Source organism: Solenopsis invicta, chromosome 5, assembly GCF_016802725.1.
Source record: "Solenopsis invicta isolate M01_SB chromosome 5, UNIL_Sinv_3.0, whole genome shotgun sequence".
Taxonomy (NCBI): domain Eukaryota; kingdom Metazoa; phylum Arthropoda; class Insecta; order Hymenoptera; family Formicidae; genus Solenopsis; species Solenopsis invicta.
In genome coordinates, this window is record NC_052668.1 from 15129475 (window position 1) to 15144990 (window position 15516).

At 27.7% G+C, this 15516-nt stretch overlaps 2 protein-coding genes and 1 pseudogene across 6 annotated transcripts; all 3 read left to right on the forward strand.

Annotated features, from left to right (window-relative positions):
- On the forward strand, positions 1-3360 carry LOC113004875 (odorant receptor 22c-like). 2 transcript variants are annotated; one of them, XM_039450036.1, is made up of 9 exons: positions 1-392; positions 461-580; positions 665-782; positions 1130-1391; positions 1488-1604; positions 1832-1922; positions 2007-2143; positions 2298-2430; positions 2506-2634. In XM_039450036.1, the coding sequence occupies exons 1-9, from the start codon at positions 249-251 to the stop codon at positions 2563-2565; spliced, it is 1182 nt and encodes a 393-aa protein (XP_039305970.1). In that variant the 5' UTR covers positions 1-248; the 3' UTR covers positions 2566-2634. The 2 variants fall into 2 exon arrangements, with proteins under 2 accessions (XP_039305970.1, XP_039305969.1); XM_039450035.1 differs by having other exon boundaries at positions 1832-2143; positions 2506-3360.
- A 1354-nt stretch (positions 3361-4714) lies between these two features.
- On the forward strand, positions 4715-8388 carry LOC105193355 (annotated as a pseudogene).
- A 1960-nt stretch (positions 8389-10348) lies between these two features.
- LOC113004871 (odorant receptor 30a) lies at positions 10349-15077 on the forward strand. 4 transcript variants are annotated; one of them, XM_039450042.1, is made up of 9 exons: positions 10349-11000; positions 12495-12614; positions 12697-12814; positions 13164-13440; positions 13530-13646; positions 13988-14078; positions 14159-14295; positions 14493-14625; positions 14699-14839. In XM_039450042.1, the coding sequence occupies exons 2-9, from the start codon at positions 12537-12539 to the stop codon at positions 14771-14773; spliced, it is 1026 nt and encodes a 341-aa protein (XP_039305976.1). In that variant the 5' UTR covers positions 10349-11000; positions 12495-12536; the 3' UTR covers positions 14774-14839. The 4 variants fall into 4 exon arrangements, with proteins under 4 accessions (XP_039305976.1, XP_039305975.1, XP_039305974.1 ...); XM_039450040.1 differs by lacking the exon at positions 10349-11000 and adding an exon at positions 12001-12421 and having other exon boundaries at positions 14699-15077; XM_026139436.2 differs by lacking the exon at positions 10349-11000 and adding an exon at positions 12002-12421 and having other exon boundaries at positions 13179-13440.
- The last annotated feature ends 439 nt before the right edge of the window (positions 15078-15516 follow it).

The following is a 15516-nucleotide window of genomic DNA, read 5'->3' on the forward strand; positions in this document are numbered from 1 at the left end:
TAGATCTCTCTGCTCACAAAGAGTGCGATTGAAAAAAAGGCGACTCATATATTATTCAGAAATTTGTGATTGCGCGTATACATCTCATTGTTTTTTGTTGTCGCAACGTTTCCTCTTAAAAATCTTTTCAAAGGAATACGCAAATATTATTTTTCTTTTAAAGAAATAAAACTCTGCAATTTGACGTGAATATTCTACGAGATATCTGGCCGTTTCGAATAAAACATCTTTGATTTGTGCAATACGATATGTCTTTCTTCGACAATCGCTACTATTATCTCAACAAAAGATTGCTGTCCATAATTGGTCAATGGCCATTTCAGTCGCGACTGAAGGGTAACATAATGTTCGCTGTTGCATCTTTCTTCATTTTCAGTTTTTCATCCATTCAGGTATTTACACAAGTTCAGTAAGGATACGTTAGATCCGAGACCAATAATTTGTTTTTTATTTTTGGCAGACTTGGGGCTTAGTAGCTGGGATAACGGATCTGGGTATCATCATGAAGAATGGTTCACAAGTGCTGGTGCATAGTTACATTATTATAAAGCTCATTAATTGTGCAGTTACTAATAACAAAGTTTGTACTTTATAATCTGTTGTATCTGAAGATAATCAAATCGTTCTGTAATTGTATAAAACAAATTAATTCTTCGAGCTGTAGATGAAAGTGCTTCTGGAGGACGTCGAAGAGACGTGGAAGATGAAACAGTCAGGTCCAGAAAGAGAAATATTACAGTGTCACGCGGAGACAAGTAGAATTTTCACAAAACGATTTATGAGTGAGTAGTCTTTATTTTACAAAAATAAACTTAATTTTTTCTATCCGATAAATACCATAAATCTGGCGAACTATAAAATTGATGCTGTTTTTTTTCTAAATCTGCTTCTCTTATGTTATTGTTCATTCAAAATATCGTAAGTTCTATTTAATTTTTTTTAATATCTTCGAGAGATTTATAATAATATTGGAATATTTGCAATTTTCTATTTTATTTGTAATTTTTTTCTAATGCTGATCTTTTTCAATATTTATATTTTTACTGGATTTTTAAATAAAGAGCCTATTGTGTTTACCTAAAAATGATTTTGAGGTAACTTAAATGGAAAAAAGAGTAACCTATTACAGTTGCTTTTTACACGACGTGGGTGTTGTACATTATGCCATGGGTTATCGCGAGAGGGATGTACAAGCTTTCCCCGACAAACAAAACATACACGGCCAAGTTTCTGTATCGTATCGAACACGTTCTCGACATGGACAAATATTACAACCTGTTGCTACTTCACGGGCTTATGGCCGCATTCTTCTTATTAACCGTGTCAATATCCATCAATGCTGTGTTCACAGTTTGCACTCTGCATATCTGTGCATTGTTCGAATGCCTACGGTCAGTTGCTCTCGCGAATAAAGCTGCATTTAAGAGGACCTTTTTAATTTCTTAATTTCTTTTTAAGAACGATAATATTACGATTTTATTAAATAGTTATAACGTAGAGCGTATACGAAGCACCGATCCCGTATCGCTGGAGCCAAATATTAAGGATGATGAATCGTATCATGACTTAATTGCCTGCGTTAAATCTCACAAACATGCCTTAAAGTTAGTATCAATGCTAGTTTTTATTATATATGTACTCAACGTGTTGCAAAATATAACAAAACGTACAAAATAATATTTGTAAAATGTTGATCATACTTTCAGGTAACGTTTATCAATTAAGTAAATATGCGTATTGAATATTATATAAAAGTTTTAATCAGGTATAGATTATATTAGATTTGTTTAAATAGATTAAAGTATTTATATTTTATCTATTTTATATGTAGACTTTCTGATATACTTTCATCTAACTATTCTATGGCATATTTCTTTCATTTGGGAAGTGTAGTTATAAGCTTAAGCTTTGGCTCTGCTGAGGTAAATATCCAAATTAAATATAAACACTTTAAACTATTATTGCTCTTTTTATATGTGAAATGTCTAATAATGTTGCGTTTCAAGATAATAATGCTAGACTTAAAACTGGGCGAAATTATCAGCATCCTTTCTCTTAATATAACGCAATTAGTACACATATTTAGTTTGTGTATGCTTTCTCAAAGATTGACCAATCGAAGCAGCGAAGTTCAAGATATAATGTACGCATGTATTAATTATAAATATTTAAAAAATTATGCGTTAATCTGTTCAATTGCAATAAATATATGTTTATTTAACATTTTAAACAATTAAAAAATCAATATCACTATTTGTAGGAACATAAAAATGATATAAAAAATAATGTATTAACAGTTACAGCTGCGATTGGTATAGGATGTCATTACGATCGAGGCGTCTCGTGATGTTTACATTAATGGGTGCAAATAAGCCATGCTATATAAAAGCTGGGATGATGTTTGTAATGTCGATGGAGACCTTTAGCTCGGTACGTGGAACATAAAATTTAACTTTGATGGTTATTTAATTTAAAATATAATAAATTATGCGATATAATTTTTAGATCTTAAAATTATCCTTATCGTACTTCACGGTGCTTACGTCTCTGCAAAACGAACAGTAAATTAGAAGTTTATAATAGAATTATAAATGTATATAGTTTCTTGTAGATAATACATGTTAATATCATTAATGTGTTTTTATTTTATACAGAGTGTCTCTAGATAATTCTGTTTTAAATAATTGAGAAATAGCAGGAGATATGAAAAACTGTTTCAAGTAAATTTTACTGTTTCGAAAAAGATACCATGATGATGGACATAGTTCTTCTAAGTGGGCATGTTCCCGAGATTTCAAAGTAATGCTGTTATTTTTTAAATGCAATTATGCAATTATTTTACATAGAATATAAACGATTATCCATAAGAACATCTATGATCTCTTTCGAAATACAATAAGATTTACTTGAAATACATTTTCCTATAGTTTAGCAATATTTCAAACGGTACACATTTAGAGATATCTTGTATTCCAGGTATATTATATTTCATTAGTGTCAAACTATGTTAAAAATTAAATTATTTTTTTAATGCACTAATTAGAACATATTCTCAAAATAGCTATCTATTTTATGTTGATATGGATTATTCTTTTACATGATAAAATCATAATGCAATAATTAATAAATACAAATGTAAAGTATTATTTTATTGTTGTTAATTAGGCAAGTATAATGATAAAGTAAATAATCATAAAGTAACATAGTTATGCAAAAAATAAAATTTATTTTAAAGATAAAGATAGAGCAAAGTATACATTATATAAGTATTATGTACATTATACCATGTGTATAAGTTTATTCATAATAAATATAATTATTTATTATAAAATTATTAATAAATATAAATATTTTAATAAATTTAACTATTTACCAGGAAATTTTATTTCTACGTTTTTAATTATATATAAAAATATTCAAAATATAGCTACAATTTGAAGAACGTTATGGAATTATACTAAATATTTTTCAAATTTAAAAAATTATAATTTTAAAAAAATTAATATGACAATATAATCTCAATAATAACACAAGGAATATATTATAAAAAAGGATAAACTGTTATCTAATTAAAAATTAAATTGTATAAAAATATACCGAAAAATGTTTATTATATTAAGGGAGAAAGGTCATGTAAAAATCGATTCCTTTTTTATTGCATATGTATGTACTAAAACATTCCAAGAATTCAAATTTGAAGTCCTCATATTGGAGATCGACATATTAACGATTCTACAAACAAGTTCATACGTACATACGCATCTAATCGTTAGTCATGCGCTTTTCAATCTTTGAACCCATTTTTTTGAAACTACGTCTTTCAAAACGGAGTGCAATATAACTCTAAAAATATTCAATTAATATAGTTGAGACGGTGCATTTATTTTTCATTAAATTCTCCACTGGAAGTACTTATAAAACTTGCAAGAATTACTGTCCAAACTATTTTTTTTTATATTGATAAAAATAAATATTTTATGGAAAAATTCAACATTTTTTTCATAACTGCGTAGATTTTTATTTTAGTACTTTTTACTATCGGATTTAGGTTCATCGGGTGTGCAATTTTATCAAAAAGACAAATTTGTTCGATTTTTTATTTTAGGACAAGATAAAAAAAATACTGCATTGCACGCCATTTGATCTCCTCGAAAACTAGGACTTAGAGAGCGAGCGTCATTACGCCGCCATATTTAAACAAATTTGGTTTAACAAATTTCTTTCCTACATCAACGAATTATAAGAAATATGTGAGAAAAGTTAAGGACAGTTCATTAAAAAATTTAAAAGTCTTGTGCCGCAAAAAAATCTATGAAAATTAGTTTCTTTTCAGCCGATTACATGACCTTTCCCCCTTAAATTAAAATATATTATTTATATATACATATATATCAATATAAAAAATATAATTTTTTAAAAATAAACTAAATTATTATAAAACCTTAACCTTTGGGAGTTATTATTGAAATTTTATGTTCTATAAGAAAGACGGAAAGAAAGAATAAATTGAGAGAAAAAGAGAAAAAAATTTTATATTCTTTCTTCTTTAAATTTTATGCAGTAGAATCATTGGATATAATAATACTAATGTATATGAACGTGTTGAATTTCACGAAACAGTAAACATAAAACTGATTCTTCATAAAACTGATTCTTTTAATACAGATTGATTTCAACGGTTTGTAAAATCAATAGGACAGTCTTACTTTTACGAATTTGCAATTCGCATGTATCTTACTACCATTTATCTTATAGTTTGACAAATTTTGCTTGATTTATACAGCGATGGAAATATAATGTCGAGGTTATAGATCTCTCCGTTCACAAAGAGTGCAACTGAAAGAAACGCAACCCATTACTCATAAATATGTGATTGCGCGGCATACATCTCATTGCTTTTTGTTATCGCGCAACATTTCTCTTAAAAATCTTTTCAAAGAAATACGCAAATATTATTTTTCTTTCAAAGGAATAAAACTCTGCAATTTGACGTGAATATTCTACGAGATATCTGACCGTTTCAAACAATACACCTTTGATTTGTGCAATTCGATATGTCTTTCTTCGACAATCGCTACTATTATCTCAACAAAAGATTGCTGTCCGTAATTGGCCAATGGCCATTTCAATCGCGACTGGAGGGTAACATAATGTTTGCCGTTACATCTTTGTTCATGTTCAGTGTAACAGCCTTTGAGGTGTTTAGAGGTCCAAAAACACAGGGATACGTTGGAGCAGAAACTGATAATTCGTTTTTGATTTTCGGCAGTTTTGGGGTTTAGCAGCTGGGATAACGGATTTGAACATCATCATGGAAAATGTTTCGGCGTTATTGGTGAATTGCTTGGGTATCATCAAACTCATTAACTGTGTGATTACTAATGACAAAGTTCGTATCTTATGTTCTTCCACATGCAAAGCTAATCCGATCGTTCTGTAATTGTAAACCGAACGATTTCTTCGAGCTACAGATGAAAGTGCTTTACGAGGACATCGAACAAACGTGGAAGAAAAAATGTACGAGTGCAGAGAAAGAAATATTACAGCGTTAGAAAGAAATATTACAGCGTTATGCGGAAAAAAGCAGATCTTTTACAATACGATACGCGAGTAAGTTGGCTTTATTTTATAATAAAATTAGCTAATCTTTTCCGTCAGATAAACATCGCAAATAGCAAATACGAAAAAAAGATCGGTACTATTTTTATTAATTCGTTTTTATTATATTATTATTTAAAATATTATAATTTTTGTCTTTTTCTCTTTTTTTCGCAATATCTACGAGAAATTTATAATATATGAAAGTTTTTGCATTTTTTTATTTTATTACATGTTTTATCTATAAATTTTTTCTGATGCGTTTAATATTTTTATTAGATATTTAAATAAACGGCCTGTTACGTTTTTATAAAAATGATTTTTTAAATAATTAAAGAAAGAAAAGAGTAATTTATTGCAGTTGCTCTTTACGTGGCGTGGCTCTGTTACTGTACGACACCACTCGTCATTACTTGGATCTATAAGCTATTACCGACAAACGAAACATACGCGGCCAGGTTTCTGTATCGCGTGGAACACGTTCTCGACATGGACAAATATTTCAACCTGTTGATGCTTCACGGAATTATTGGCATATTCTTCATACTTACTATAGGGGTAGCTCTCGAATCCACGTTTGTATTTTGCACTTACCATATTTGTGCATTGTTTGAATGCATAAGGTCAGTTTCGCGAATGAAGCTGCATCAAAGGACTTCTTTAATTTCTCAATCTCTTTTTAAAAACAATCATATTATGATTTTATTAAATAGATATAACGTAGATTGCATACAAAGCACGGATCTCGTGTTGCTGGAGCCAAATATTAAGGATGATAAAACGTATCATGACTTAGTTGACTGCATCAAATCCTACAAACATGTTTTAAAGTTAGTATCAAAATGGCACGTTTTAATACATATATCTCTTGCACATATGGCAAAACAAATTATTTATAAAATATTTAATTTACATGCAATGTTAATATCATTGTACTTAAATGTTGTATGTTTAACTTTAAATTAGATTAAATTAATCATTGAGTTAAATTAATTATTGATTTCACAGGTACGCAACATTTTTAACTTTTATGTGTGTTTTGGAAAACAAAATTATGTAGGAAACAAATTTTGTTTTCTAGAACTCATAAACATGCATATATTAGATTTATATTAGATTTATTTAAGTATGAAGTTGAAAATATTTGTTTATTAAACCTCGTGTTACATGTAGACTTTCCGATGTGCTCGAATCTAATTATGCAGTGTCATTTCTCTTTCTATTGGGAAATGTAATTATATGTTTAAGCTTCGGCGCCGCTGAGGTAAACACTTTAGTGATATATCAGAAATTTAAACAATTTGTTTTTTATGCAGAAGAGTCTAACAAAATTGTGTATTTAAGATAATAATGATAGACATCCAATTTGACGAATTGATCAGACTTCTCGCTTCGGATATAGCGCAACTAACACACATATATTTGCTGAGTATGATTTCTCAAAGTTTGATTGATCATAGCAGTGCATTTCAAGATGTAATGTACGCATTTTAATATTTAAACTATATGTACACTAAAAATATATATTGATTAAAACAAATCTATTTAAGATCAGAAAAACATTTTGTTATTTAGTTCTTTCGTGCTTACTTAGAGATTTAAAGATCAATGCAAATGGTTTTTTAGTAAACAAAAATTATATAAAAAATTAATGCATTAATAGTTACAACTGCGACTGGTATAAAATGTCAATCAGATCGAGACATCTCCTAAGACTTACATTAATGCGTACTATTAAGCCGTGCCAAATAAAAGCTGGTAAGCTATTTGTAATGTCGATGGAGAACTTTAGTTCGGTAAGTGCAAATGTAATTATCTCATTAATTATTTAAATAAAACATTATTGCGATATATTATTTTTAGATCTTAAAAGTATCTTTATCATATTTCACGATGCTTACGTCATTACAAGAATAGGAAAAAAACTAGAGGTTTACAATAGAATTATAATATCTATGATCTTTATGTGTAGGAACATATCTGAATATCATTATTATTCTGGTTTATATCTATATAAAATTTATATATCTATGTAAAACCAGAATATGTTTATAATTCACTTCATCATATATCAAAGTTTATTTTCTATGTCAAAATATTTATTGCGTTAAGAATAATATTTTTCTAATGCACCAATCTAAATAAGTTCTTAAAAAAGCTATTAATTTTGTGTTCATATCGATTATTATTCTTTTACATGAGATGTAATGTAATAAATAATAAATACAGATGTAAACCATTATTTTATTGCCATAATTATTAATTAGTATAAGTATTTGTTAATTCAGTATAATTATTAAGTGTGCGTGTGTACAAGTTTATTCTTATTTAATATAATTTTTTTTCTTAAATTTGTTGAATATTATACAAAAGTATCATCAATTGGTAGATCAAATCATTCATGTCGATAAGGACACAAGCGACTAACACTTTTACCGTATGCAGTATTACGAATATAGAAAATAGAAGTGGAACATTTCAAAGTATTCACCTAAAAATATTCATAGTTTTGTTATAAATTACAATTTTTTTTAAATATAACATGATATGTACAAGAGTATGTTTCAAAACATATATTTTCCAAAATTGTAAACAATTCAACATTTTATTAAAAATAAAAATTAATAATTTAGATAACAATAAGAAAAATGTCAACATATTATTTAAATAATATTTAAAGTAACGCTTATGATTTTGTAATGATAAGTGACTGCTTGTATTATTTCTACTAATATAACTGAATATATTTAATTAATGTTATAAATAAAAATGGTATTTTAGAAAAGAAAATAGTTTCACCGTCAATATTGAAACTTGCATATTTAGCAATATTCTTATCTTATAACTTTAGAAGCTACAGATTTATAGGGAGAAGACTATACGATGTCAATTGCAGTGAGTTGCACGCTAGAGAAACGCGATTTTTACTTACAAACATATGATGGCTTTATTATGCGGAATTGCAAAATATTATCTCGGCGTTTTTTGTGATGCGCTACTTTTCTTTTTGAAACTGTCTCCAAGAGAATACGCGATTAAGTCTGTGAGTAGTCGCTGTAGTCGTGAATACTCGACGATTTGATCGTTCGGCATAGTATTCCTTTACCTAACACAAAATGTCCTTTTACGATAATCGCTACTATCATTTCAATAAAATAGTCCTGTCTCTTGTCGGACAATGGCCGTTTCAATCGCCAATGAAGAGCAACGTGATGTTTGCCACTACGGTTTTGTTCGTTTTCACTATGATAACCTTAGAGGTAATCAAAATATGTTCGAGAACGAATGTTAGAATCGAAATTAACAGTCAGTTTTTCATTTTCTACAGCTATGGAGATTAATAGCTGGCATAACGGATTTGATCATCATCATGGAGAATATTACCACCGCTGCTTGTCAATAATTTCGTCCTTAATAAAGTTAATGCTTGTATAATAAATATAAGAATTGCTTGTGTAGAACAAATATAAAGTTCGTACATTACATTTCACTACGCGCAAAGCAAACCAAATCGTTGTAGTATAAATAAAAATAATGCAAACGATTTCTTTGCGTTGCAGATGAAAGAGTTGCTGGAGCGTATCGAAAAGACTTGGAAAATCATGCACGTTGAACCTGAGAATACAATACTAAGGCTTTACGCAGAAGAAAGCAGAAATTTTATGGTACGATACATAAGTAAGTTGCCATTATTTTATAATAAAAATTTTAATAAAAATTATAAAAAAAATATTATTATAAAAGAATAGACCGTTACTTAATACCGCAAAAAATCTGATACATAAAAACTCATTATTACTTCTTTCAGTTGATGCCTGTTTCAATAAAATAATTTTTTATATTAAAAAAAATGATCTTTTATCACTTCCTTTCATTTTTTTGAGGTGAAGTGTTTCAAGTGTCTCAAATTGTTTGGTCTTTTTTTGAGATTTGCGAACTTTTTATTAATCTGTTAAAATATAATATTATTTTTTTTTAATAAAAAAAATGTAACTAATTTTAATTGCCTTTTATTCGGCGTGGATTTTCTATTGCGTAACGTCAGTGTTTTATTGCACGCACGCATGCACGCATGCATGTCGCATGCACGTCGCATGCACGGGTGGAGGGTGCAAGGGAGTGGATCTAGACATGTGTGTGCGCGCGCGCGTATGTGTGTGTGTGGGTGTATCTGTATAGTTATTACTAAAATAAATTATTAATGAAAATAAAAGAACTTATTTTAAAACAGTTTTCCTATTATAACAACTAAAATATTGAAGTTAGATAAAATATGACTTTTTTTGTAGAGTTTATCACAAGCTTCATTTCCTGTTGGAATCTTTTTTTGTGAAATAAATATTTCATGAAATAATTAAAAAAAATTTTTAATTTTTACAAACTTTTATGATTATAAATTTTTAATGGACAACCAGCGACGGCTAAAACTTGTTAGAGGTTATTCAGAGCCACGTCCTTGATAACATACCAGGATTATTCGGAAAGTAAGGTCCGATTTCTTATAAACATAAACCATCACAGATTTTTTCAAAAAACTTTTTTTTATTTAATTCCTTACATGTTTCTCTACTTTTCTACATAATTTTCATATTTGTTTCGGACCTTACTTTCCGAATAACCCTCGTATGTTAAGATCAAAATTATTGGAGGGTGGTCTCTATCTCTAAATAATTACCAAAATTTTTCATATATAATTATACATACTCCGCCGCTTATGGAAGTCTAGACACCTGCATAAATTTTATCAAATGGTTATTTAAAAAATTATAACGTTACAAAAGAGATGCTACATTATTCTCTTATATACATACTTTAGAGTGTTTACATATTAATATTAATTGCAAAAGTTTTATAAATTATTTTTTTATTTTATATGCCAAAATATCCTTATTTATCAATATAATTCATAAATTTCAAAACAGCTTTCAAAATATATTAATTTAGAGAATCAATGGAATTTTTTATTTTCAATACTTTACCTGTTTCACTCTATTCTTTTAAGTACAATTAATCACTCTTAATTAATCTTGTTGATTTCAGAAACATTATTTTAAGGTTATTAAATTTAGTTCATAGAGTTTTAGTTTTTTCTCTAAAATATGCCGCGAGGAAAGCTAATAGGTATTGAAACACGATCCAGGATTGTTACCCTTCACGAAGAAGAATATTCTATCCAGCAAATCAGTCAAAGAGTTGGAATTCCAAAGTCAATGATTAAAGATACTATTCATTATTTTGGATATACAGAAAGTTTAAAAGATCGCAATCGCCCAGGACCATCGAGAAGCACTTCTTATGCTGAAGATCAACATATTAAGTTAATAAACAAGCGCAATTGAAAGTTAACAGCACCAGAAATAGCTACTGAATTCAAACATATCTGGAGACGTCTTATATACCAGGTATGTTATATTTCATTTGTGTCAAACTATGTTAAAAATTAACTTGTTTTTCTAATGCACTAATTAGAACATATTCTCAAAATAACTATCTTATGTTGACATTGATTATTCTTTTACATGATATACTCATAATGCAATAATTAATAAATAGAGATGTAAATTATTTCGTTGTTGTTAATTAAGCAAGTATAATTTTAAAGTAAATAATCATAAAGTCACATAGTTATTATAAAAAAATAAAATTTATTTAAAAGATAAAATATAAAGCAAGGTTATATTATATATATTATATTAGTATCATGTGCATATACCACGTGTTCATTTATAATAAATATAATTATTTATTATAAAATTATTAATAAATATAATTATTTACTAAAACTTCATTTCTATGTTTTTCACTTTATATAAAAATATTTAAAATGTAGCTGCAATTTATATAATAACATTACGAAGTTATATAAAATATTTTTTTAAATATTTTCTAAGAAACTTATAACCTTAAAAAAAATTAATATCACAACATAATTATAACAATAACATAAAAAACGCATTATGAAAAAGAATAAGCAGATCTAATTCAAAAATTAAATTATTTAAAGTTATACAGAAGAATGTTTATTATATTAATTTAATGCATTATTAATATATGTATATATCAATATAAAAAAATATAATTTTTTAAATAAACTAAATTATTATAAAACCTTAACCTTTGGGAGTTATTATTAAAATTTAATGTTTTATAAGAAAAACAGAAAGAAAGAATAAAAATGAGAGAAAAAAAGAGAAAAAAATTTTATATTTTCTCTCCTGTAAATTTTATAAAGCAGAATCATTGAATATAATAATATAATAGATAATATAATAGAATATAATAATATAACAGATTGATTTCAACGGTTTGTAAAATCAATATGACAGTTTTACTTTTATGAATCTGCAATTCGCATGTACCTTTCTACCATTTATCTTATAGTTTGACAAATTTTGCTTCATTTATAAAGCAATGGACATATAATATCGAGGTTATAGATCTCTCCGCTCACAAAGAGTGCGATTGAAAGAAACTCAACCCATTACTCATAAATATGTGATAGCGCGGTATACATCTCATTGTTTTTTGTTGTTGCAACGTTTCCTCTTAAAAATCTTTTCAAAGGAATACGCAAATATTATTTTTCTTTCAAAGAAATAAAACTCTGCAATTTGACGTGAATATTCTACGAGATATCTGACCGTTTCGAACGATACACCTTTGATTTGTGCCATACGATATGTCTTTCTTCGACAATCGCTACTATTATGTCAACAAAAGATTGCTGTCCGTAATTGGCCAATGGCCATTTCAATCGCGACTGGAGAGTAACATGATGTTTGCCGTTACATCTTTGTTCATTTTCAGTTTAACAGCGTTTGAGGTGTTTAGAGACCCTTAAAATACAGGGATACGTTGGAGCAGATATTGATAATTCGTTTTTTTATTGTCGACAGTTTTGGGGTTTAGCAGCTGGGATAACGGATCTGAACATCATCATGGAAAATGCTTCGCCATTACTGGTGAATTGCATGATGATCATCAAATTCATAAACTGTGTGATTACTAATGACAAAGTTCGTACCTTACGTTCTTCCATATGCAAAGCTAATCAGATCGTTCTGTAATTGTAAAGCGAACGATTTCTTCGAGCTACAGATGAAAGTGCTTTACGAGGACATCGAACAAACGTGGAAGAAAAAATGTACGGGTGCAGAGAAAGAAATATTACAGCGTTATGCGGAGAAAAGCAGATCTTTTACAATACGATACGCGAGTAAGTTGGCTTTATTTTATAATACAATTAGCTAATCTTTTCCGTCAGATAAACATCGCAAATAGCAAATACGAATAAAAGATCGGTACTATTTTTATTAATTTATTTTTATTATATTATTTAAAATATTATTTAAAATATTATAACTATATTCTTTTTCTTTTTTTCGCAATATCTTCGAAAAATTTATAATATATAAAAGTTTTTGCAATTTTTTTATTTTATTACATGCTTTATCTATAAATTTTTTTCTCTAAAGCGTTTAATATTTTTATTGGATTTTTAAATAAACAACCAGTTACGTTTTAGTAAAAATTTATGAATTTTGAAATAATTAAAAAAAGAAAAGAGGAATTTATTGCAGTTGCTCTTTATGCAACGTGGCTCTTTTACTCTACGACACCGCTCGTCATTACTTGGATCTATAAGCTATTACCGACAAACGAAACATACACGGCCAGGTTTCTATATCGCATGGAACACGTTCTCGACATGGACAAATATTTCAACCTGTTGATGCTTCACGGGTTTATCAGCGTATTCTACATAGTTCAAGTGCCGATAGCTCTCGAATCCACTTTTGTATTTTGCACTCACCATATTTGTGCATTGTTAGAATGCATAAGGTCAGTTTCGTGAATAAAGATGCATCAAAAGGACCTCTTTAATTTCTTAATCTTTTTTTAAGAACAACAATTATATTCTTATTAAATAGATATAACATAGAGTGTTTACAAAGCACGGATTTCGTGTTGCTGGAGCCAAATATTAAGGATGATAAAACGTATCATGACTTAGTTGACTGCATCAAATCCTACAAACATGTCTTAAAGTTAGTATCAAAATGGCACATTTTAATACATATATCTCTTGCACATATAGTAAAAGAAATTATTTATAAAATTTTTAACTTCCATGCAATGTTAGTATCATTGTATATAAATGTTTTATGTTTAATTTTAAATTATATTAAATTAATCATTAATTTAAATTACTTATTGATTATACAGGCATGCAACATTTTTAATTTCTTTTGGCGTTTTGGAAAACAAAACTATGTAGGAAACGATTTTTGTTTTCTAGAACGTAGAAACATGCATATTTGTGTTATATTAGATTTATTTAAATATAAAGTTAAAAATATTTGTATATTATATGTCGTTTTACATGCAGACTTTCCGATGTGCTCGCATCTAACTATGCAGTATCATTTCTCTTTTTATTGGGAAATATAATTATATGTTTAAGCTTCGGCGCCGCTGAGGTAAACATTTTAGTGATATATCAGAAATTTAAACAATTTGTTTTTTATGCAGAAAAGTCTAACAAAGTTGTGTATTTAAGATAATAATAATAGACATTCAACTTGACGAATTAATCAGAATTCTCGCTGCTGATTTAGCGCAAGTAGCACACATATATGTGCTGAGTATGATTTCTCAACGATTAATTGATCATAGCAGTGCATTTCAAGATGTAATGTACGCATTTTAATTGTTAATATTTAAACCATATGTACACTAAAAATATATTAAATTGATTGAAACAAAGCTATGTAAAATCAGAAAAAAATTTTGTAATTCAGTTCTTTCGAACTTAAATTAAAAAGATTTTAAAGATCAATGCAACTGATTGTTTTAGTAAACAAAAATTATATAAAAAATTAATGCATTAATAGTTACAGCTGCGATTGGTATAATATGTCAATCAGATCAAGACGTCTCGTAATGTTTACAATAATGCGTACTACTAAGCCGTGCGAAATAAAAGCTGGTAAGATATTCGTAATGTCAATGGAGAACTTCAGTTCGGTAAGTGCAAATGTAATTATGACTGATTTGAATCAATCATTCAAATAAAATATTATTGCCATATTATTTTTAGATCTTAAAAGTATCTTTATCATATTTTACGATGCTTACGTCATTACAAGAATCAGAAAAAACTATAAGTTTTTAATGAAATTATCATATCTATTGTCTTTGGGTGTGGGAACATATCTGAATATCATTATTATTCTGGTTTTATATCTATATAAAATTTATATATCTATATAAAATCAGATCACGTCCATAATATACTTCATAATGTGTCAAATTTCATTTTTTATGTCAAAATATTTTTTGCGTTGAGAATAACATTTTTCTAATGCACCAATATAAATAAGTTCTTAAGAAAACTATTAATTTTGTATTGATATCAATTATTATTCTTTTACATGAGATGTAATGTAATAAATAATAAATACAGATGTAAACCATTATTTTATTACCACAATTATTAATTAGTATAAGTATTTGTTAATTAAGTATAATTATTAAGTGTGCGTGTGTATAAATTTATTCTTATTTAATATAACTCTTTTTTCTTAAGTTTGTTGAATATTATACAAAAGTATCATCAATTGGTATATCGGTTCATTCATGTCGATAACGACACAAGCGACTAATACTTTTACCGTATGCAGTATTATGAATATATGAAGAAAATAGAAGTAGAACATTTCAAAATATTCACCTAAAAATATTCACAGTTTAGTTATAAATTAAAATTTTGTTAAATATAACATTGTGTAATAATATGTACAATATGTTACAAAACATACATTTTCCAGAACTGTAAGCAAATCAACATATTTTCTTAAAAATAAAAATTAATAATTTAGATAACTATTTCAATAAGAAAGGTGTCAACATCTTATT